At 33.3% G+C, this 26424-nt stretch overlaps 1 protein-coding gene across 1 annotated transcript in view; it reads right to left on the reverse strand.

Annotated features, from left to right (window-relative positions):
- Nucleotides 1–25334, reverse strand: part of LOC127811529 (probable LRR receptor-like serine/threonine-protein kinase At1g53430) — a 43130-nt gene extending 17796 nt beyond the window's left edge. Inside the window, exons 1-5 of the mRNA XM_052351476.1 lie at nucleotides 24975–25334; nucleotides 24786–24851; nucleotides 24583–24642; nucleotides 20410–20448; nucleotides 20269–20318 (exon numbers count right to left, since the gene is read on the reverse strand). Of these exons, the coding sequence (XP_052207436.1) occupies nucleotides 20269–20318; nucleotides 20410–20448; nucleotides 24583–24642; nucleotides 24786–24851; nucleotides 24975–25027 (268 nt within the window). The 5' untranslated portion in view covers nucleotides 25028–25334. The remainder of the gene's footprint in view (nucleotides 1–20268; nucleotides 20319–20409; nucleotides 20449–24582; nucleotides 24643–24785; nucleotides 24852–24974) is intronic.
- Nucleotides 25335–26424: the final 1090 nt, after the last annotated feature.

Below are 26424 nucleotides of genomic sequence, written 5' to 3' on the forward strand. Positions count from 1 at the left end.
CAAAATACATATAAAATGTACAAAATACATATAAAATGACTACAACACACATATACATGGGACCTGTAACACCATCGCCATGATGATGATAGATATTACACAGACAATACATATATGAATGTTGATATGAATGGAAGATAATTTCCTATGCTTAATAATGGACTGTTATGTTTTGATCCCAATCTTTGTTTCCAGTGAGATTTAATTGCCCTCAATAAAGGCCTCTTTCATCATGTTTTGATAATGGCTGCAATTGAATGACTAAAAATATACAATGTGTATACACACACACAGAGAAATAAATATCTAATGCAAGTAATGTTGCTACAGCGCGTATATACACACACAAAGAAATAAATATCTAATGCAAGTAATGTTGCTACAGCGCGTATACACACACACACAAAGAAATAAATATCTAATGCAAGTAATGTTGCTACAGCACGTATACACACACACAAAGACACACAGAATGGATACAAAATTTTGCATTAGATACACATACAGACACACAACGCGTATAAATACACTAAGAATTTTGCTACAGTAGTATACACATTTTACAATATACAGCAGTTACACGCACACACACTAAATACATACACACAAAATACACACGCACACACAGCAGAATGTATACAAATTGACTACAATGCACACAAATTTACTACAGTGCACACAAAATGTAAATACACACACAGAGAATGTTTTGCCTGGGCTCATTGCCTCAAGGAAGAAGACGCACACTATGCACTTTAATCTTTATAATATTTAATATAGATTATTATATACATACATAGATACATACATATATATATATATATGCAAGCACGACAGAGTGCTGTCTTGCTTCTTTAATCTTTATAATATAATATATACATACATTACATCTATGAAGGAGAGAGAGAGCGACTGAGAAATCAAAATAAAACCCAGAATGAATTGACACTCTCAAAATTTGCAGCAGACTCACCACAATCAAACGCAGTCTTGGACGCACGGAGAAAATATGAAGGGGAGAGAGAGATAGAGAGAGAGATCCAGAAATCTAAATTAGCTTGCATGCAGCAATATATGTCCAACATTCCCCGCAAGAGAACAAAACCCAGAAACCATGCTGCACAAAAAACCCATTGCGTTCTCCATCTACCTGAGACCAAATGGTAATTTATTTATATAAATATTTATGAATACTTAAATACAGATCCAAATTATATTTAAGTATAAGTATTAAATACTTTAAAAATTAATTTTAAAACTACAGGAATATATATACATACACAAAGTCACGATATGCATACACACAGAGATAAGGGATAAGAGATACATACTTTGAGCAGTGACTTAGAGCTTCATGCGCGGCGGCAGACAAAAATGAAGATCAACAACCTTAGAGAAAAATGAACAGAATAACAAAAAAGCAAAGAACATAGCATAACAGAAATGCACATACAAACACAAAATCTAAAGCCGTGATATGATGCGGAAAACGGAACTAAAACTAAAACTAAAGGAACTATATACACACAATGACTATATATATACATACAGTCACAATGGATATACATACAGTCGCGATGGATATACATACAATGAGGAGAGAGAGATAAGGGAATGAGAGATACACACAGAGAATGAGAGATACATACTTTGAGCAGTGATGGAGCTTCATGCATGGCGGCTAGGAGGCGCGGCGGACAGCTTCAGCCGATAGTTGAGGGAGTGGGAGAGAGGGGAAAAAAAGAGGGAGGTAGTGAGTGAGAGAAAGAGAGAAGAGTGAGACGGCGGGTGGGTGCAGTGACTGAAGGAATGGGAGAGAGAGAGAAAGAGAGAGGCAGCCACCCACATGTCCATCAATCAGCCATTGAGCCGTCACAAATTGGAGAAGGATTGTTGGGTGGGAAGATTTTTAATCTCAACCATCAAATACATCAAAAATGATCCCAGCCATTAAAATGTCTCAAAAGTGAGACATTTTAGATTAGAGGAGTTGACTTGTGCTACGCACATGCAAAAATATAAAAAATAAATAAATGAAAGCTCAATAAGTAACATTTAACAATTATAGTTTATTTTTCAGACAAATTTTAAATAGAATTAGATTTGGTGTAGTGATAAAATTGTTTATAAAATTAGTTATTATTTAAATATTATGAGTTCAAATCTTGATAATATAGTTAATTTTTATTTTTAAGCTATTTTAGAAAAATAATTTATTATTAGCTTAATTATATAATATAATAATAGTATAGATATTGTTATGCTTGACAAAATATTAGAAATGAAAAAAGAAATCGAAAAGAGGAGGAGCACCACATGGTGGCCCGAATAAGCTCCACATGGCGAGTGGAATAGCCACGAGTGCCTTGGGTGGGGGTTATCTAGGGTGGTAGCCACCCCCGAGTGTGTGGCTAGGCATAGGCCCCCACACTTGGCTAGGCCACGTGACCACAAGGCGAGGGGCCATCCCCTTGTCATTCCATGCAGTTGTACCCCTGAGTGGGGTCACTCAGGGGTGCCACGACCCTGTGCGATTGCACGCTTGCGCCTTTGTCAGCTTGCACTCTCGTTCACCTGTGCCAGTGCCCACGATCATGCTGGGGCTTGCACATGCTAATGCCACCAACACCCCCGTGTAAGGGTTGCCCAGGGTGCCATAAACACATTCGTGCGCCCATATGTCGGCACCTATGCGCACGCCTTTGAGAGACTCAATCAAAACTACCCCCGAGATTCAGTTAAAACCTCCTTTAAGGTTCTCGCTTAGAAGATCGGGTCACCCAACACTTAGTAGCCTTTTATCGCTATAAATAGGGGGGTCCTTCCTCCCCCTCCCCAATTGGGTACACAAACTTTGACACTCACACTTCTTGCATTCAAGCATTCTACTTCTACAAGAAGTTGATTTAAGCATCAAAGGATCCACGTGAGAATTCTTACTCGCGTTCCTAACCGATCTTCTTTCCAAGCAGGTCATTCATTGCTTGGAGGAGTCATCCATCCCTTGGCGGGGTCACCCGCCGCTGCCGTTTCACCTTGGAAGAGTCACCCATTATTTGGATAAGCTATACGTGAGTCATTCTAAGGTAGGTTTCCTCTATAAAATCATTGTTATAGTTGAGCAACAATTACAATTTATTTTTTACTTTTTTAGGCAAATTTTAAATAGAATTAGACTTGGTGTAGTGATAAAGTTATTTAAAAATTAGTTATTATTTAAATATCATGAGTTTAAATCTCGTCAATATAGTTAATTTTTATTTTTAAACAAGATTCATAAAGCTATTTTAGAAAAATACTTTATTATTAGCTTAATTATCTAATATAATAGTATAGATATAAATGTGTAGATAATAGAATTGAATAGAATAGATATTCATCTTATATTGATTTTTCATTTCAATGCAATAAGAGTTTTCTTTTTTATTTGTTTTTCATTACAAAAATTACCATTATGATAATTCTTTTATTTTAACAGAAATTTTTGATTGGAAGAAAAGATAAAGGGAGATATGATGTTGCTTTAAAAGAATTACTTTTTAAATAAAGATAAATCAGTAATTTAGATAAATCTTTCAAAAAGATATCCATATATTAATTTTACTTTTAGAATAAGTCATATCTGAGATAAATTTATACACACACATATATATATATAATATTATATAAATTTTGGAAATAAAAGTTAAGGAAAGGCTACCTGCCAGAAATCAGAAATCTTTGCAAATGGAAGAACTTCAGTACATAGATAAAGATTACATTACAAAATCATTATAAAATTATTACATTATAAATTTTTTTTTTGAGAGTTCTTCTAATAAAAAGGTAAACCCAAACTAAAATTAATATAAAAATTATTATAAAAATCATAAAATCATTTCAAAGGTCTTACAAAATAAGATCCACAATTGCCTTTAGCATCGTCATTCCCTATTATTTTTACTCTATCCACCATCTCTTAATCGCCTCTCCATCTTTGGCTCTAACCTCTTTCTTTCTGATTTTCTTTTTTTTTTTTTTTTTTGGTCTTTTAAGCTCTCATTTCTTTATTCCTTGTAGTGAAGATTGCATTGTCGTCGCCTTCTCCGTAAACCCTTTCCCTTTTTGCACTCTTTTCCTTTTGTTATGGACCGTCATCATCACATATTCTTGATAACTCTTCAACCCTTTTTTATCCTTTGAATTTCCATCTCTTTCTTTGTATCTATTTCTTTTCCTTTTTCTTTTTTTGTGTTATCGAGGAACCATTGCTATACATGAACACGAGACTTTGTTATTAAGTCTATCTCTCACTTTCTTTGTCTTGCCGCTACTTAGCCAAGGAGAGAAGGAGAGAACAATAGAGGTTTGGGAAAGTGCATAAGTTTTAAGAAATTTTGTGGAGACCTCATAAAGTTTGAGAAATTTCATTAAAGCCCTAACAAGAATATCAACTAAATGGATTACGCTTACCAACAATCCAAAGTCTAAGATAAGGGTTTGTTAAGATTTGAATTCAAATTATAATTATGTAGTCATCTATTGTAGATAGAATTTGTATATTGTTATTTCAACTCCTTTACCCTTAATGTTTGTACAATTATTCTATAAATAAGAATATATTGTAGCCATGGAATACATAAAAGTAAATACATAGTTATTTTCTTTAGTCTTTGACTCAACTAACAAATTGATGCTATTGTGAACAGCCTTTGGGTATCACTACCCAAAAGTATCTTCGATTTTCCCTTAGTTTTGATAGGTCGATGATAGAATTGAGCATTTTTGTGCTACCTTACTAAAGTGTTTAGCATAACAACAATCTTATACATTGCAAAATATAGAGAGAAAACAAAAACAAAATGATATTATCCATATAACAGTATTATCATAAGGTTGAAAGGTTATGAATTTAAGTTGTGAAAATAACATCTTTAACAAAATATGAGCTAGTCCATATATAAAGACAATCTTGTTTTTAACCCTTATAAAACAAGGAGTCTCATGCACTAAAAAAAGACAACCAAAATTCACTTACGTAAGTATCACAAATGCCATTTGTAGAAGAATCAATACAATTAAAGTTTGACTACGAAATAAACACCAACCTTTGAACGACTATATAAGACATCCACTAATTAGTCTAAATTTACATCATGAGGATGTGGAAGAAACTTCTAATGGAAGATGGTCTCGGATCTCATTCTTACTTTCGGTGGAAATTGAGGAATTAATCCATGGTCCATCCATCAATATGTTCCTCCTAATTTCAATATCTTCAGAGAATGTCAAGGTGTAGCTTTGGCTTTGCATGTGAAGGCATCTTGAAGGCTTTAAACCTCAAGTCATCATTCATAGAACTATGCTTGATCAGTGGTGCTTGTATCGGACTCTTTCCTTCAAGCATAGACACTACAAAAGACATGGATGGCCTGAGAGTGGGAGATGGATTGGTACACAAAAGAGCCATGTTCAACATGTCCATTGCCTCCTTTTTCGAGTACTTTGAACCAAGACTTGGATCTATAAGTTCTAAAAGGTTTCCTTGCTCTTGTAGGACATAAGCCTTCAAATCCAAACAAAAAACAGATGACTTCACTTAGTTACTTCATGGAAAACCAAGCAATTCAAAGCATTAGAATAGAAAAAGCATATAGATGAGGTAAGGTAACAAATTCTTGCTTCTTTCCTCTCCCCTCCCCGGCCGCGTGACTAGTATATTCCTTTTCCACATTAGCGGTAAATAACATGCAAGGATCTTAATGGGTGAAATCCTTTCTCATTTTTACTCTTCACCAAAAGTAGCTCAATTGTTTCTGAGAAACCAAATCAGGTCAACATGTTTTCGTTGCAATGAGTTCTTTTGCTAAATTCAAAAAAAATTATTATAGGGTCAATTTCAGTAAACACTTAAAATTAAAAGCGACAAAAATGTATAATTTTCTTGATCAGGTTTTTCGTTTTTTCCAGTTTATAAGTCATAAGAGAGGAGAATAAATGTGAGCATTGTGTGGCTAAAGAACAAGATTGTCGGGTGAGGGTAACTTAAATAAGCATAAATTACCCAATCGAGAAGGTAAACAAACTCCTCCCTTGGCCTGTAATTTGTGTTGCTTTTTCCACTGACAATCTCTATAGTAACAACACCAAAGCTAAAAACATCTGCTTTATCTGTCAAGTAGCCCCTTATCGCATACTCAGGAGCCATATATCCTCTGAGAGAAAGGAAAAGAAAACCCAAACATAAAACATTACTGACTACCATTAAGATTGGAACTTCCAAAAGAAATCAATAAGGGAAATAATATTCATACACGACTTCTGTATAGAAAATTCCACCTGGCCAGCGATAGTTCTTTAATTGTAATTCACTTTACGAGGTGTTTTCCTTCCAACATGTGGGTATAGATGAACGATAATCAAGTAGAAAAAATCTGAAAAGAGGCTCTCTAATTCCAAAGCAACAAACTAATTAAGGCTCTTTCTCTATATAGAAATATAGAAGACAACCAAACAGAATGATTTCTATTTTCCTTTAACCTACAACAGTGAACTATCATTGCACGTGAAGAAGTCATATGTCATGTAGATATTCAAGCTAGTAAACCACAGTGATTCAATATTTCCAAAATATAGAACCACCAGAGTTGCATTGATCACAGAGAATTTTTATCATACCATTGCTGGAATCATGTAACCTGAAAACATGCAACTTAAAACAAGGTTCAGCATAAACGAGCTTCCTGAACCCACTTTTAACAAGTTCCAGACCCTCAAAATTTAGAAAATAGTAAAGGCACAAACAAATATGCATGTGCAGCGTCAATGATTTTTGACATGAAAAAAGCACAACCATTCTCACAGGAAAAGCAAGAAAAGAAACAAGCCATAACAGCCTTCTTTGCATTAGCTTGTAAATTCAGAGTAGCAAAAAATCCACGGTCTGCAATTTTGATGTGGTTTCAACAATTTTCCTTCTTGTATAAACACATTTTTCAGGGCTTAAAGCAGGTTAAATACTATTGTCGTACCTCTAGATCTTCCATAAAACAAGGATCGTAGAGCAGATGGCCAGTAGGGTATTTATTAGAGGGAATACAGTAAAATAAGTGGCTTTAAAGTAAGACATCGTATATTGAACTGGAATAGTGGTTTCAAAGGGAAAAAAAAAAAATCTCAACGGCTTAAGATTCATTGTATTGGGATCAGAAATGCAAAAAATTCTAGAATGAGATTTTCGAAAACATCTTGAGAGGGTTTCCAGTTTTGTCCCTACAAAAACTGTATTGTGAGAAGGTTTATAGTTTTTCCATTCAAAAGCTGCATCTTTGATTGATCGTGTAGATTTGTCGTATTTCTTGGGATCAGGGATGTAGGTCTGTTGAGACTAAATCATATTAAATTTTCTCTATCTGGTTTATCTAGATTTCTCCATGTGATTGTGTGATCCGATCCTAACAAATGGTATTAGGTCTGGATTTGTTATAGACCGTGATAGAAATTATCACAAATATATATATATATATATAGAGAGAGAGAGAGAGAGAGATGTTTGGAGGTGTAAAATTCGTGTACCTGTTAGCCAACAACCTATATTGTTGGAAAAGATAAAGAAGAAAGTCTAAGTTGTGGCCGAGAGGATAAGAAAGAGAGAAATTGAAGATAGAAAGGTCCAGCTGTTAAAGATAAGTATAAATCAGATAAGAAAATTAACGCTTATGTATTTATCTTAATCTAAAAATTGTTGTAATCTATACCTAAATAGTAAGAGTGTAATCTAGTCCTAGAGTTTAGGAGTTTTCTTAGGAGTTGTGATGTATATATTTGCATCTTTCGATTTAATGAATTTCTATGGAAGTTATTTCATCTATGAAACTTACTACAAATCTGCTCATCATGGTATCAGAGCTATGGATCCATAGCAAGGTTTCCACCGTTTTTTTTTTTTTCTTGTCTTTCTCTCTAATTGGTAACATCTGTAAGTCCACAATATGGCTGAAAACTCATCAGCAAGTGGAGCTTCCACCAATCTATCAACTGCACCAAGGAATACTTCTGTTCCACAATCTCCAATCACCCTAGATAATCATTCTCTCCAAATCACTTAGCATAAGCTAAATGGAACCAACTTCAAAGAGTGGTTCCAGTTCGTCTTGCTAGTGATCCGAGGCAAGGGCAAGATTGGCTATTTTGATGGGACGATTTCTAAGCCAAGCACTGATTCAGCCAATTATGGTATCTGGGAGGTTGAAAACTCGATTGTAATGGCATGGTTAATTAATTCTATGGAGCCAAAAATTGGGAGAACCTATTTGTTCTCTTAACATTACATTTAAGAATAATTTGATAATTTTTAACTTTTAAATATTTTGGCATATCTTTCTCTTAACACAATTAAGGAAAACTCACTTGCATATCCCAACCACAAACATGTCAACATAATTTTTTTTTATTATCAAAATATAATAATATATTTTATTCTAAAATATTTAATACAATTTTGATACTATGGTATAAGATCATGATATAACAAAGCATTACATCTTAGAATAAAAAATAAATAAATTGCACAAAAGATTGTTTTATCAATGGTGAAAATTCAAACGCAGATGAGAGCACAAAATGTATCCATAAGCTATTACAGATCCCTTATGTACCATTCATAAAGAGAGATTCCTAGTATTATAGTAGAAGTTGGATGAAAGTTCACATTCTTGAAACTAGGTCCAAAGTGTCTACAAAGGGGCTCCATCAATTGAGATGAAGATTAATAATGGAAAAAAAGAGAGAAAAACGAATATATCAGATACAGAGAGAGAGAATATAAAATGCCTCATTGATAGTTTTATTTATAAATTTTGTTTTTAAATACCCTGGAACTAATACATCATCTAATTACAAAAATGTCATTGGCTTAACAACAACAAAACATTACAATAAACTAACTAATAATGGTAATATACAAAACATCAATATAATAAAAAAAAATACAAAAATACAGCAATACAACAAACTCTGTTGGAATATAAGTAGAGGTTGACACCTCTCTAAGTAAATAAAAGTCGTAAATCCCCAAACTAAAGGAGGTTGACGCTCTTTTCTAGTCAAAGGAAGGCAAAAGGGCCAACATGCGTCTGACCAATAGATTGGTCATGCTACTGGTAACGCTAACATGATTTATACTTGAAATTAAAAAGAAAAAAAGAAGAAATTGAAGCCTAAAAGGAGAGGTTAACTTTGATGGCCACTATTTTAGATCATCAAATGGTTGTAGGTGTGTTCTTCTGACTCCTAATTTTCAACTCTCTCCCTCTCTTTATTTAATTTTGAAAATAATCATGAAAAAATAGAAAATGAACCACATTGAAAGAGATCCCCTTTATATAAAGGGGTCTTCGTTTCCTTAAATAAACTTGTAATACCCCATATTCATTATAATATTTAGAGAATTACAAGATGAAAATAACTTTCACAGAAATTAGGTTAATATTGCCCCCACAGTACTACTGGTTGTTTGTGTGACATCTTTTAACACTCCAAATATTTTTAGAATATTTGGAGGCTTAAGGAAATAAAGTCAAATTTTAATTTAGAGAAAATTCGAGATTGTTGGTAAGATTTGAGTGTGTGTGTGTGTGTGTGTGTGTACGTGAAATCCAATTGAATATATAAATGTGTAAATATATATGTGAAAATGGGGAGTAATTCTCATTGACTGTTGGCATTCGAAGTTGGGCAGTAGGCACTAGTTGTCTTTGATTGAATAAAGCTCAGAAAAGAGCTTATGAACTGCGTGGGTTGATCGAACATAGTTTTAGGTTGATAGAAGCTTGCCCACGACAAAATGCCTTGACACCCATGTTATCAAGGCATTATCCCAAACTAAGTCACCGGACTTGTCTCAAGTGCAAGCCAAGTAACCAAGCGACCATTTGGAAACAATGGGATTTCCTATGAATCAATTACCCATTGTGCCAACCTAATAGTGTTTCAAAAAAATGAAATTTAGGGAAAATCTGGTGTCGTGATAGCTGTGGTATCAAAGCCTAAGTTAGCTTAAGACAAGAAGGGACTAAGCTTAGGGTAATAAGAAGGTGATAAAACTAACTGAGGAAGGTTAGAAACTTGTTGGTAATTGTTGCGAACAAGTTTTGATCCCAAGAATGAGACTATGTGAAAAAGAAGATTAAGAAAGAGATGTAACAGGCATGTCTCTTATAAAAAGCTTTGCATGACTAGAATAATGATTGTCTCTAGTATTTACTCTCAACTCCATTACAATTTCTATTTTTATCTCTCTCTCTCTCTCTCTCTTATTTGGTGGGGTTTGAATGCAAAAGAAGGCTAAGAGTGATGGATTTTTTGTGGTTGGATACCATGTGATTTGTGTGGATGGATTTTGTTGAGTAGATGAAATTTGTAGTTCTACACAAATAGAGAATGCACTTTGGAATTTAAAAATGATATATCGTAGCTACACTTGAGTTGCCTTTAGCGGCTTTCACCAATATTTTGAACTTTTAAAAGTATTTTTAAATTGAAAATAAATCAATTTGAGTATTACAATCAATTTGAGGATTCACCTTCATCATATATCTGTAAATTTAGTTTTGTAATATAAAAGTAACACTTACAAATTTAGAGGATATGAACCATAAATGGACATAAATAAAACTTCAAATTTTATATACCTAATTCTTTGTTTAATTAAATAGTATTATTACAAATTTTCAAGTAAATAAGATAATATTAAAATTTATATAATTTTTGAATTACACATGCATCATCAAGTGTCTTCGATGAGTAGTATGTGTATACACACACAAACACAGAGAATATATGACTTTAGAGTAAGGGTATAAGATATTTCTCCTTAAGACACAGATATGTTTAATTTTTAGAATAAAGATAAAATTTTTCTCTCTAATATATATACATACATATACATATGTAGGCACGCTAGAGGTGTGAGTCGTGTGGCCCATGCTATATATAAGTGAAAAAAAAATATTTTAAATGAAGATTCACTGAGTAGTTGTAATTGAATATTTTTATTAGTAAAGTTTAAAAAAAGATATGATTTAATATAATGGTAAAGTGAAGTTAATTCTAGGTTGGAGGTCATTATAATTTTATTTCTTTAAATAAAATATTTATAGAGGGTATTTTAAAAGTTCACTTTATTCACAAGCCTTTATAGTACCAAAATACCTTATAGTAACTAGAGGGAGGAGCTGGCTCCTGCTATGCACATGCAAAAATATAAAAAAATTTAAATGAAAGCTCAATGAGTAACATTTAACAATTGATTTTTCATTTCAATGCAATAAAAGAGTTTTTTTTTAAAGAAATTATTTTTAATTTTTTCATTACAAAAATTACCCAGTATGATAATTCTTATATTTTAACAGAAATTTTGGATTGGAAGAAAAGATAAAGAAAGATATGATGTTGCTTTAAAATAATTATTTTTTAAATAAAGATAAATCAAGAATTTAGATAAATCTTTTCAAAAAGATATCCATATATTAATTTTACTTTCAGAATAAGTCATATCTGAGATAAATATATACACATATATATAATATTATATAAATTTTGGAAATAAAAGTTAAGGAAAGGCTACCTGCCAGAAATCAGAAATCTTTGCAAATGGAAGAACTTCAGTACATAGATAAAGATTACATTACAAAATCATTATAAAATTATTACATTACAAAAAAAATATTTGAGAGTTCTTCTAATAAAAAGGTAAAACCAAACTAAAATTAATATAAAAATCATAAAATTATTTCAAAGGTCTTACAAAATAAGATCTACAATTGCGCTTGGCATCGTCATTTCCTATTATTTTTACTTTAGCCACCATCTCTTAATCGCCTCTCCATCTTTGGCTCTAACCTCTTTCTCTCTGATTTTTTTTTTTTTGTCTTTTAATCTCTCATTTCTTTATTCCTTGTAGGGAAGCTTGCATTGTCGTTGCCTTCTCCATAAACCCCTTCTCTTTTTGCACTCTTTTCCTTTTGTTATGGACCGTTATCGTCACATATTCTTGATAACTCTTCAACCCTTTTTGATCCTTTGAATTTCCATCTCTTTCTTTGTATCTATTTCTTTTCCTTTTTCCTTTTTTGTGTTATCAAGGAACCATTGTTATACATGAACACGAGACTTTGTTATTAAGTTTATCTCTCCCTTTCTTTGTCTTATCTCTACTTATCCAAGGAGAGAAGAAAAGAGGTTTGGGAAAGTGCATAAGTTTTTAGAAATTTTGTGGAGACCTCATAAAATTTGAGAAATTTCATTAAAGCCCTAACAAGAATATCAACTAAATAGATTACCCTTAAAAACAATCCAAAGTCTAAGATAAGGGTTTGTTAAGATTTGAATTCAAATTATAATTATGTAGTCATCTATTGTAAATAGAATTTGTATATTGTTATTTTAACTCCTTTACCCTTAATGTTTGTACAATTACTCTATAAATAAGCATATATTGTAGCCATGGAATACATAAAAGTAAATACATAGTTATTTTTTTTCAATCTTTGACTCAACTAACAAATTGATGCTATTGTGAATAGCCCCTGGGTATCACTACCCAAAGGTATCTTCAATTTTCCCTTAGCTTTGATAGGTCGATATAGAATTGAGCATTTTAGTGCTACCTTACTAAAGTGTTTAGCATAACTGCAATCTTATACATTGCAAAATATAGAGAGAAAGCTAAAACAAAATGATATTATCCATATAACAGTATTGTCATAAGGTTGAAAGATTATGAATTTAAGTTATGAAAATAACCTCTTTAACAAAAAATGAACCAGTCCAGATATAAAGACAATCTTGTTTTTAACCCTTATAAAACAAGAAGTCTCATACACTAAAAGAAGACAACCAAAATTCACTAGATCTAGCTTATGCCTATCATTTCATTGTTCACTTCTGTAAGTATCACGAATGCCATTTGTGGAAGAATCGATATAATTAAAGTTTGACTACGAAATAAACACCAACCTTTGAACGACTATATAAGACATCCACTAATTAGTCTAAATTTACATCATGAAGATGTGGAAGAAACTTCTAATGGAAGATGGTCTCGGACCTCATTCTTACTTTCGGTGAAAATTGAGGAATCAATCCATGGCCCATCCATCAATATGTTCCTCCTAATTTCACCATCTTCAGAGAATGTCGAGGTGTAGCTTTGGCTTTCATGTGAAGGCATCTTGAAGACTTTAAACCTCAAGTCATCATTCATAGAACTAAGCTTGATCAGCGGTGCTTGTATCGGACTCTTTCCTTCAAGCATAGACACTACAGAAGACATGGATGGCCTGAGCGTGGGAGATAGATTGGTACACAAAAGAGCCACGTTTAACGTGTCCATTGCCTCCTTTTCCGAGTACTTTGAACCAAGACTTGGATCTACTAGTTCTAAAAGGTTTCCTTGCTCTTGTAGGACATAAGCCTTCAAATCCAAAGAGAAAACAGATGACTTCACTTAGTTACTTCATGTAAAACCAAGCAATTCAAAGCATTAGAACAGAAAAAGCATATAGATGAGGTAAGGTAACAAATTCTTGCTTCTTTCCCCCCCTTGACTAGTATATTCCTTTTCCACATTAGCGGTAAATAACATGCAAGGATCTTAATATATGGGTGAAATCCTTTCACTTTTTTACTCTTCACCAAAAGTAGCTCAATTGTTGATGAGAAACCAAATCAGGTCAGCATGTTATCGTTGCAATGAGTTCTTTTGCTAAATTCAAAAAATTTTATTACAGGGTCAATTTCAGTGAACACTTAAAAAAGTGACAAAAATGTATAATTTCCTTGATCAAGTTTTTCCTTTTTTCCAGTTTAAAAGTCATAAGAGAGGAGAATAAATGTAAGCATTGTGTGGCTAAAGAACAAGATTGTCGCGCGAGGGTAACTTAAATAAGCATAAATTACCCAATCGAGAAGGTAAACAAACTCCTCCCTTGGCCTGTAATTTCTGTTGCTTTTCCCACTGACAATCTCTATAGCAACAACACCAAAGCTATAAACATCTGCTTTATCTGTCAAGTAGCCCCTCATCGCATACTCAGGAGCCATATATCCTCTGAGAGAAAGGAAAAGAAAACCCAAACATCAAAAATTACTGACTACCATTAAGATTGGAACTTCCAAAAGAAATCAATAAGGGAAATAATATTCATACAGGACTTCTGTATAGAAAATTCCACCTGGCCAGCAATAGTTCTTTAATTGTAATTCACTTTGCGAGGTGTTTTCCTTCCAACATGTGGATATGGATGAACGATAATCCAGTAGAAAAATTATGAAAAGAGGCTCTCTAATTCCAAAGCAACAAACTAAGGCTCTTTCTCTATATAGAAATATAAAAGACAACCAAACGGAATGATTTCTATTTCCTTTAACCTACAACAGTGAACTATCATTGCACGTGAAGAAGTCATATGTCATGTAGATATTCAAGCTAGTAAACCACAGTGATTCAATATTTCCAAAATATAGAACCACCAGAGTTGCATTGATCACAGAGAATTTTTATCATACCATTGCTGGAATCATGTAACCTGAAAACATGCAACTTAAAACAAGGTTCAGCATAAACGAGCTTCCTGAACCCACGTTTAACAAGTTCCTGACCCTCAAAATTTAGAAAATAGTAAAGGCACAAACAAATATGCATGTGCAGCGTCAATGATTTTTGACATGAAAAAAGCACAACCATTCTCACAGGAAAAGCAAGAAAAGAAACAAGCCATAACAGCCTTCTTTGCATTAGCTTGTAAATTCAGAGTAGCAAAAAATCCACGGTCTGCAATTTTGATGTGGTTTCAACAATTTTCCTTCTTGTATAAACACATTTTTCAGGGCTTAAAGCAGGTTAAATACTATTGTCGTACCTCTAGATCTTCCATAAAACAAGGATCGTAGAGCAGATGGCCAGTAGGGTATTTATTAGAGGGAATACAGTAAAATAAGATGGCTTTAAAGTAAGACATCGTATATTGAACTGGAATGGTGGTTTCAAAGGAAAAAAAAAAATCTCAACGGCTTAAGATTCATTGTATTGGGATCAGATACGCAAAAAATTCTAGAATGAGATTTTCGAAAACATCTTGAGAGGGTTTCCAGTTTTGTCCCTACAAAAACTGTATTGTGAGAAGGTTTATAGTTTTTCCATTCAAAAGCTGCATCTTTGATTGATTGTGTAGATTTGTCCTATTTCTTGGGATCAGGGATGTAGGTCTGTTGAGATTAAATCATATTAAAATTTCTCTATCTGGTTTATCTAGATTTCTCCATGTGATTGTGTGATCCGATCCTAACAAATTATTGTAGACCGTGATAGAAATTGTCACAAATATATATATATATATATATAGAGAGAGAGAGAGAGAGAGATGTTTGGAGGTGTAGAATTTGTATAGCTGTTAGCCAACAACCTATATTGTTGGAAAAGATAAAGAAGAAAGCCTATGTTGTGGCCGAGAGGATAAGAAAGAGACAAATTGAAGATAGAAAGGTCCAGCTGTTAAAGATAAGTATAAATTAGATAAGAAAATTAGCGCTTATGTATTTATCTTAATCTAAAAATTATTGTAATCTATATCTAAATAGTAGGAATGTAATCTAGTCCTAAAGTTTAGGAGTTTTCTTAGGAGTTGTGATGTATATATTTGCATCTTTCGATTTAATGAATTTCTATGGAAGTTATTTCATCTATGAAACTTCCTGCAAATCTGCTCATCATGGCATCAGAGCTATGGATCCATAGCAAGGTTTCCACCGTTTGTTTTTTTTTTTCTTGTTTTTCTCTCTAATTGGTAATATCTGTAAGTCCATAATATGGCTAAAAACTCATCAGCAAGTGGAGCTTCCACCAATCTACCAACTGCACCAAGGAATACTTCCGTTCCACAATCTCCAATCACCCTAGATAATCATTCTCTCCAAATCACTTAGCATAAGCTAAATGGAACCAACTTCAGAGAGTGGTTCCAGCTCGTCTTGTTGGTGATCCGAGGCAAGGGCAAGATTGGCTATTTTGATGGGACGATTTCTAAGCCAAGCACTGATTTAGCCAATTATGGTATCTCGATTGTAATGGCATGGTTAGTTAACTTTATGGAGTCAAAAATTGGGAGAACCTATTTGTTCTCTTAACATTACATTTAAGAATAATTTGATAATTTTTAACTTTTAAATATTCTGGCATATCTTTCTCTTAACACAATTAAGGAAAACTCACTTGCATATCCCAACCACAAACATGTCAACATAATTTTTTTTTATTATCAAAATATAATAATATATTTTATTCTAAAATATTTAATACAATTTTGATACTATGGTATAAGATCATGATATAACAAAGCATTACATCTTAAAATAAAAAATAAATAAGTTGCACAAAAGATTGTTTTATCAATGGTGAAAATTCAAACGCAGATGAGAGCACAAAATGTAGCCATAAGCTATAACAAATCCCTTACCATTCATAAAGATATACAACGAGATATAATAGATTCCTAGTATTATAGTAGAAGTTGGATGAAAGTTCCCATTCTTGAAACTAGGTCCAAAGTGTCTACAAAGGGGCTCTATCATTGAGATGAAGATTAATAATGGAAAAAAATGAGAGAAAAACTAATATATCAGATACAGAGAGAGAGAGAGAGAATATAAAATGCCTCATTGATAGTTTTATTCATAAATTTTGTTTTTAAATACCGTGGAACTAATACATCATCCAATTACAAAAATGTCATTGGCTTAACAAACTAAACAATACAATAAACTAACTAATAATGGTAATATACAAAACATCAATATAATAAAAAAAATACAAAAATACAGCAATACAACAAACTCTGTTGGAATATAAGTATAGGTTGACACCTCTCTAAGTAAATAAAAGTCGTAAATCCCCAAACTAAAGGAGGTTGAGGCTCTTTTCTAGTCAAAGGAAGGCAAAAGGGCCAACATGCGTCTGACCAATAGATTGGTCATGCTACTGGTAACCCTAACATGATTTATACTTGAAATTAAAAAGAAAAAAGAAAAAAGAAGAAATTGAAGCCTAAAAGGAGAGGTTAACTTTGATGGCTACTATTTTAGATCATCAAATGGTTGTAGGTGTGTTCTTTCGGCTCCTAATTTTCAACTCTCTCTCTCTCTCTCTCTCTCTCTCTCTCTCTCTCTCTCTCTCTCTATTTAATTTTGAAAATAACCATAAAAAAGAAAATGAACCACATTGAAAGAGATCCCCTTTATATAAAGGGGTCTTCATTTCCTTAAATAAACTTGTAATACCCCATATTCATTATAATATTTAGAGAATTACAAGATGAAAATAACTCTCACAGAAGTTAGGTTAATATTGCCCCCACACTACTGGTTGTTTGTGTGACATCTTTTAATACTCCAAATATTTTTAGAATATTTGGAGGTTTAAGGAAATAAAGTCAAATTTTAATTTAGAGAAAATTCAAGATTGTTGGTAAGATTTGAGTGTGTGTGTGTGTGTGTGTGTGTGTGTGTGTGTGTGAGTGAGTGAAATCCAATTGAATATATAAATGTGTAAATATATATGTGAAAATGGGGAGTAATTCTCATTGACCGTTGTCATTCGAAGTTGGGTAGTAGGCACTAGTTGTCTTTGATTGAATAAAGCTTAGAAAAGAGCTTATGAACTGCGTGGGTTGATCGAACATAGTTTTAGGTTGATAGAAGCTTGCCCACAACAAAATGCCTTGACACCCATGTTATCAAGGCATTATCCTATACTAAGTCACCGGACTTGTCTCAAGTGCAAGCCAAGTAACCAAGCGACCATTTGGAAACAATGGGATTTCCTATGAATCAATTACCCACTGTGCCAACCTAATTGTGTTTCAAAAAATTGACTTGGAAATTTAGGGAAAATCTGGTGTCGTGATAGCTGTGGTATCAAAGCCTAAGTTAGCTTAAGACAAGAAGGGACTAAGCTTAGGGTAATAAGAAGGTGATAAAACTAACTGAGGAAGGTTAGAAACTTGTTGGTAATTGTTGCGAACAAGTTTTGATCCCAAGTATGAGACTATGTGAAAAAGAAGATTAAGAAAGAGATGTAACAGGCATGTCTCTTATAAAAAGCTTTGCATGACTAGAATAATGATTGTCTCTAGTATTTACCATAAACTCTATTACGTACAATTTCTATTTTTACTTCTCTCTCTCTTTCTCATTTGGTGGGGTTTGAATGCAAAAGAAGGCTAAGAATGATGGATTTTTTGGGGTTGGGTACTATGTGATTTGTGTGGATGGATTTGTTAAGTAGATGAAATTTGTAGTTCTACACAAATAGAGAATGCACTTTGGAATTTAAAAATGATATATCATAGCTACACTTGAGTTGCCTTTAGCGGCTTTCACCAATATATTTTGAACTTTTAAAAGTATTTTTAAATCGAAAATAAATCAATTTGAGGATTCACCTTCATCGTATATCTGCAAATTTAGTTTTGTAATATAAAAGTAATACTTACAAATTTAGAGGATATGTACCATAAATGGACATAAATAAAACTTCAAATTTTATATACCTAATTCTTTGCTTAATTAAATAGTATTATTACAAATTTTCAAGTAAATAAGATAATATTAAAATTTATATAATTTTTGAATTACACATGCATCATCAAGTGTTTTCGATGAGTAGTATGTGTATACACACACAAACACACAGAATGTATGACTTTAGAATAAGGGTATAAAATATTTCTCCTTAAGGTACAGATATGTTTAATTTTTAGAATAAAAATAAAATTTTTCTCTCTAATATATATATATATATATATATGTAGGCATGCTAGAGGTGTGAGTCATGTGGCCCATGTTATATATAAGTGAAAAAATAAAATATTTTAAATGAAGATTCACTGAGTAGTTGTAATTAAATATTTTGATCAATAAAGTTTAAAAAAAGATATGATTTAATATAATCGTAAAGTTAAGTTAATTCTAGGTTGGAGGTCATTAGAATTTTATTTCTTTAAATAAAATATTTATAGAAGGTATTTTAAAAGTTCACTTTATTCACAAGCCTTTATAGTACCAAAATACCTTAGTGACTAAAGGAGGGGGTGGCTGCTCAATGAATAACATTTAACAATTGATTTTTCATTTCAATGCAATAAAAGAGTTTTTTTTTTAAAGAAATTCTTTTTAATTTTTTCATTACAAAAATTACCCAATATGATAATTCTTTTATTTTAACAGAAATTTTGGATTGGAAGAAAAGATAAAGAAATATATGATGTTGCTTTAAAATAATTATTTTTTAAATAAAGATAAATCAGGAATTTAGATAATCTTTTCAAAAAGATATCCATATATTAATTTTACTTTCAGAATAAGTCATATCTGAGATAAATATATACACATATATATATATAATATTATATAAATTTTGGAAATAAAAGTTAAAGAAAGGCTACCTGCCAGAAATCAGAAATCTTTGCAAATGGAAGAACTTCAGTACATAGATAAAGATTACAACATGACAGAGGCTACTTCTAAAGTCCTTGGTTATGCCTTTGCCAACAACTTTAGCTTCCTCCATAATGTTAAAATCCTTCAGAACTACATTGCCCTGAGGAAGCAGTGAATAACAATTAAGCTTGTGCCTGTAACTGAGGCTTCAAAATCAATAATACAAGAACAAATATTCCATAAAGCGACTGATATTCATGCAGAACCTCTAAATAGTCAAAAAGATATTCATGAAGTCTACAAGCACAGTACCCTCACTTGGATTGACACGTCAAAGATGCGTTTCCCAAGGCTGCTGAATGTATGATCACCAGTGTACATTATTTCAGCAAAATGAAAGCGCACTCTATAACTTCCTGAATGCAAGCAAAGTCCATAGCACTTCAGTGAGTTAGGGGCTAGGCGGGCTGTTTTGTAGAAGTCTGGGCCAGTCAAGTTCAAAGATAATTCATTGTCTGTTTTGTAACTAGCATCGCTCTTCCCCATGAAAACTCCTGTGCTACTATAAGCCCATTTTTGTGAAGACGGGAAAAAGAATGATGGACCCTCTGTGGCTAAGTCCTCTTCATATTCATCCCCCTCAATAGTTATTTTGCCACCTCCACAATTGATGGATATAGAATGGTCTGCACATACCACAGAAACCAGGGTACAAGATACTTAAGAAAGATCTTCAGATAGAATAAATTTTCCTAGCACTATAATTGTGGTGTTTTTGGAAGGCTTTATGCTTACACTCGGGTTTTCTGGAGCAAGGGAGGTCCTTCCTCAAGCACCACTCAATTCTAAAAGAATGAGTACAATTTTGGTCATATGGCTTTTATCTACTGGTGTCTAAATAATTAAATTAGAATATGCCCAACTCAAGTAACTTACAAGTTGCTCTCTGCAGATGAATGGCTCAAAACTAAATTCCTGGTAACCAAACATATAAAGGAGTCACTTCAAGATGAAATGAAAATTGGAACTGAAATAAAAAAATAATGAAATTTGCTTCCATGCATGGTAGATGAACAATCAAAGCTATAAACTTACTAAGGCAACTGATGGAAAGCTCTAAAACTAAATGGAAAAAATGATCCACTTATAGTCTTTATTTGTAGATATGATAAAAAAAAAAAAAAAAAAAAGATCTTATGATAGTCTCTGGAGAAGTCTTCACAAGGGTTTTGGAGATGGAAGGGAGTCAGCATATATCATGGAGTAGAAACATATGCTAGAACTTATGGAGCAAATACTGACACTTCTTGAATTAGAGTTGGATTACATCAAGAACCTACATTAAGATCAGCCCAGTCGCTAGCCAAATTTTTTTATAAACATCATGCATGATGTAGCTCTTCATTATTGTTATGAATACGCTTTGTAGAGTTGTCAGTATGCATATGGCTTTGTATGTGTATTATTAAAGTGTATGTCAGTATGCATATGACTTTGTATTATTAAAGTGTCAGTATGAATGTGACCCTCAGTAAAGTGTCTTTGCATTATTGTTCAGGATGTGATGCTTGTGGTCAGTTTTGAGGCACTTCTCCTCCCCTATATAAGGAGAACTTTGGCCCCTTTGTAGACCATCGAATCCCAGAAATAAAATCTCTGAAGTTTCCTTGTTCATGGCATTCTAAACTTTCTTCCTAGCCCTTTGCTTAGCATCTCTTTAGTAATGATAAACGTGAGCAAAGTAGTGAAGCAAGTATGCTCTACAATTGCCTCTCTTGAGGATCCTCTCCATCAAAATGCCACCATTACCAACCCATGATCCTGAAAGTCCAGGGGTGGAAAAGCATGTAAAAGGCTAGGACTAGAAAGGCTTGCATTTGTGATTCAGGGTTTAGCCTTTTGTCTAGGCATACCTCGTGCTTCTCCTTGTCTTTAGTTTCTTGTCAGAATCCTATCTCACACACAACAAACACAACTTAAAAAAGACAGAAATTTAAAAGATATTGAGAGAACAAAATTCAACACACTTTCTCCCAATTTTTCATTAACAAAGGCTGCTATATATAGCAGTTGATTGATTGACAAGATCTACTTAACACAACAATTAAAGCATTTCTTTACTTAGACAACACTCCTAGATTTAAGGACATACACACATTCACTAGATTTCTTCACCATAATTTTTGGAATTGGACTACAAAAGATCACATCAGAAAAATCTCACACATTCTAACACTCCTCCTTGAGATTTTTCTCGGAGATTCCAATCTTGCTATCAACTCTTCAATCATGGACCTTCATAATCTGATTTGCAACGAACCAGCTTCACAAAATAATTCTTCTTAGCTTCTTTGATTGGACTGTTCTTCACATAAATTTGCTTTGCTCTTCCCTACTGAACATGATGATTAGTAACTAAAATAGCAGAATTTTCACCATTGAAAGGTTTTGAAACTCCAACTTGATTCAATCTCACATTTGATGAACTCTTCTTGGACCAAATTACTTGATTAGCTCTTGAAGGAACAATCAGCTTTTCAACCTTAACTTTTGACACATTTTCATCACAAACTAATGGCATGGAACTTGATTTACTCATCTTTAACTCCTCCTTAATTGATTTACTACAAACATCTGATTTTGGACTCTTAACGTCTGAAATAAGATCGCAAATGGCTGCATTACAATGCTCAATTTTCTTTCCAGCATCTGCAGAATCAATTTTCTCCAACCTTTTCTTTTCCTCTGCAGTTCTGTCTTGATTAGCTACCATATCACTTCTGGTACAAAATACATTAGATTTCAAATTCAAGACAAAGCTATTGTTTTCCATTCTTGCTTCTGCAATCTTGCAACCATGTGAATCAAATATAATGCAGAGATTTCTTTGAAATACCACAAAATTTACCTTATTTATCAATTGTGCAACACTAAGAAGATTTTGCTCGAGCTTTGGTATAAACAAAACATCTGAAATAAGTTTCATACCTTTCCTTGTCTGGAGTGCAATTAAACCTTTTCCTTCAGCTTGTACAACCTCTCCATTTTCCATTATGACTTTGGTTTTGATTGATCTATCCTAGAACTTAAAGAAGCTAGCATCTTTGGCCATATGGTTGTTGCAACCACTGTCAACATTCCAAATGTATTTTTCGGGTGACTCACAAACTTGAGATGCAAAAAATAGATATTCTTCAGCTTGTGATTGTTCATCAATGAAATTGGCTTGCTGAATAGGTTGCTGGATAGGTTGCTGCTCCTTGCTGTACTACATCCCACAGGTTGAGAACTTTCAAGTAGGTCTTCATTTTAATAGCCCACATTTGATCATTCTCACCAGAAAAAACTGGAGAACCAACTGCAGAGAAGCTTCCTGATGCCATAACAATCAACTTTCAAATTTTTGGTTTAGTGAAAGGATGGCTGACTTGTTTTCTCTCAAACATACAATGTTTAATCCCCATGAACAAAGAAAAAAAGAGGAGATTATATCCACAACCCTTAAGAAAACAACTCTGATACCATGTTAGAATCCTATCTCACACACAGCAAACACAACTTACAAAAGACAGAAATTTAAAAGATATTGATAGAACAAAATTCAACACACTTTTCTCCCAATTTTTCATTAACAAAGGCTGCTATATATAGCCGTTGATTGATTGACAAGATCTACTTAACACAACAATTAAAGCATTTCTTTACTTAGACAACATTCCTAGATTTAAGGATATACACACATTCACTAGATTTCTTCACCATAATTTCTAGAATTGGACTGAAAAAGATGACATCAGAAAAATCTCACACATTCTAACATTTCTCCTGGTATCAAAACCATTAAGGGATTAATCTACTATATCACTGTGAGTGGAAAACAATATCATGGTGTTATTTGAATACTTACATTTTGTTTCTTTATGCTAACCCTTGAGAATTGCTTGTATCTTTAAATTCATCTAATTTCTTTAAATTGCATAAACTGGGGGCATAGGAGTTCATATTTGGTGTTACATGATATGACCATCTTGATTCTACATCTATGTTGCATGGCATTGGATGCTAACATGACATAACTATTGCATATACAGCCTCCACTTCTTATGTATAAGAAAAACTAAAGTATAGAACTTATCACGCATTCGTGGCATTGGGAGTAGGTAGATAGAGCACTGTATGCTAACTATAATATAGTCAGTCAATGGTGTACCATATAGTACTAATAGGCAAGAGTATGTTCTGCTGTTATGTTTAATTGTTAAAGTACATGAATAATTGGATGCTAGTTCTACTTGCTTGCTCCCATCACTATACATATTCTATTCATTATGTTTATTACTAGTATTATATCATGTTTAGTTATCACTTTCTACTATTTAAAATGTCATGGCACGCTTAGTAGTAGGTCTTGCAACACTAATTCTTATTTCCCACATCATAATGCTTTTCACCCCTCACTATATCCATTGGCCCTTAACTCACCCTACTACAGTTTCTAATTGTAAGTCTAGGCACCAATGTTATTTCAAGGATCACGGTATGAAGTTCTAACTACATTCGTACCTTAGTAACGTTCCAGGGATACAACACACCATAGGCAGTGAGATAGGGTTTTGGAGTAATTTTTCTTTTATTGAATTATCCTATAAATTTCAGTTGTATTGAGATATTGTTCTTTGTTAAAAATGATGATATTTGATAATGAAGGCACATGTTTATGATATGGAAATTTGACACTAAGTTCCATTATTTGAGATGAAACATGAATCATGAACCATGAGGCTTACTACTCTCAGCAAGACCCACAGCCCGTTTGGGAATAGTGCCAGTCATTACCCTAAAAATGGGTTGTGACAGCAGATGTAATGAAAATAAAAATTATAGTGAAAGATATAAATAAGAACAAAGAAAAGAAAAGAAGAAAACTTGGCGGGAAACTCATTAGGCATAACATGGATTATAATGACCTTAAAAAATATATGGTCGTGGATAAAGATGATTGGCTATAATACATGCAGGTGACCCCAACTAGTCAGATAGTCTTGGTATGTTGGTATTTTTGTTGCTACTGTTGTTGTTTTCGTATAGAACAGTAATAAAAGAACTTACACACTGGATGGTTGGCAACCATATGGAGATGACTTTGTGAAGTTGTTGTATGATATATCACTACAATAGAAATTGGAATGACATATGATAAATTTCTCAGTGATCAGGATCAATCTCAACATGGTTCATGAGATATGGAAAATGCGTCTGTAAACATCTTTTGGGGCCAGAAAAATAATCAAAAGGTTGGAAAGAGTACTAACATATAGTTTTTGCTGTTTATAATCCAATTGGGTACTTCTCCACTGAGTGAGTTGTGATTCAGAAACCTACAACATTAGGATGTCTCACATTTTTAGCAGCCATCAAACATGATACACCAACTAGCTTCACAAATAAGTAAAAAGAAGAGGTTGAGTTCAGCATGCAACTGTTTGAAAATTATTACTTACATGTAATCTAGATCTGAACCCTGAAGTGTCCCTGGAATTTGACCAGTCAACATGTTAAAGCTCAGGTCTCTGTAAGTAAAAAGTATGGATTATTATCTGTTGAAGGAGATAAGAAGAAAAATTCAAGTTGCTGTTTTTGAATGGAAACTGGGAGATGATGCGGTTAAACAAGGAGTGATAGGGAGTATTTCAAACTAAAGAGATGAGAGGATAAAGAGATGCAGTGATTCCATAAAAATAGGAAAGAACGGCCACTCAAATTTTAAATTCATCCCTATTTATCTGTAATATGTTTGAACTTGTTTTCTTGTATCTTAGCCCTGTATTTTAGGAGCAATCATAGCCATCTCATGTATATATATCCATCGGAAGCTCAATACAAAGTAAGAAAACCAATTGAATTGTTAGTCTCCAAAATACTTGAGTTATTCCTACTTAGGTTATTTGTTTTGTTCATGGTATCAGAGCCACTGATCTTGTGGCTGAATACCTTATCCTATCCCCCCAACAAGCTATAGAGCCCATAATGGTTGGGAGCCAATCAACTAGTGAAACCTCCACCACCATCCCTGTACCAACGAGGACCACACAGGTGCTTGCTATTCCCACCTCTCTTGATAGCCATACCCTTCAAATTACTCAACACAAACTAAATGGAACAAACTTTTGAGAATGGTCCCAATCAGTTTTGTTGGTGATTAAGGGCAAAGGAAAAGTGGGATACCTTACCGATGCCAGTCCTATGCCTGATAGCAACCTATGGAGTATGGGATGCTGAGAATTCTATTGTTATGGCTTGGCTAATTAATTCTATGGAGCCAAAGATTGGATGGACCTATCTTTTCTACAAAACAACTAAGGAAATTTGGGAGGCAATGTAAGAACTCTACTCTGATATGGAGAACATTGCTCAATGTTTTGAAATACAGACAACAATCCGGACAACTAGACAAGGTAACCACTTAGGAACTTAATAGTATAATATTTTAACTAAATTGTGGTAAGAAATGGACTTGTTTTATGAAATTAGTTGGGAGTGCTCCGAAGATGGAGTGAAGTACAACAAGATGTTGGAGAAAGAACGAGTGTTTAACTTCCTCTATGGACTCAACACTAACCTAGATGAGGTTCGGGTTAGGTTTGCTAGGAACTTAGCCTTTTCCATCCATACGGGAGGCGTTTGCAAAAGTAAGATGAGTAGAAAGTCAAAAGAAGGTAATGTTGAGTTCATTTTCTACCAATTAGAGTAGCACTCAAAATTCAGCCCTTAGCTACTTGAAAAATGAAAACTACAACATCACCACATGGTGAATCTCAATGGGACAAATAGTGGTGTGATCAGTGTGATAGACTTTTGCTGGAAAATCCATGGCAAACTAGCAAACTGGAAGCTAAAAACTCATAAGAAAGTGATAGAGCACCAATACAACACAAGTATCAGCGCAGGAGA

This window comes from Diospyros lotus, chromosome 10 (genome assembly GCF_014633365.1).
Source record: "Diospyros lotus cultivar Yz01 chromosome 10, ASM1463336v1, whole genome shotgun sequence".
In the NCBI taxonomy this organism is placed as follows: Eukaryota; Viridiplantae; Streptophyta; class Magnoliopsida; order Ericales; family Ebenaceae; genus Diospyros; species Diospyros lotus.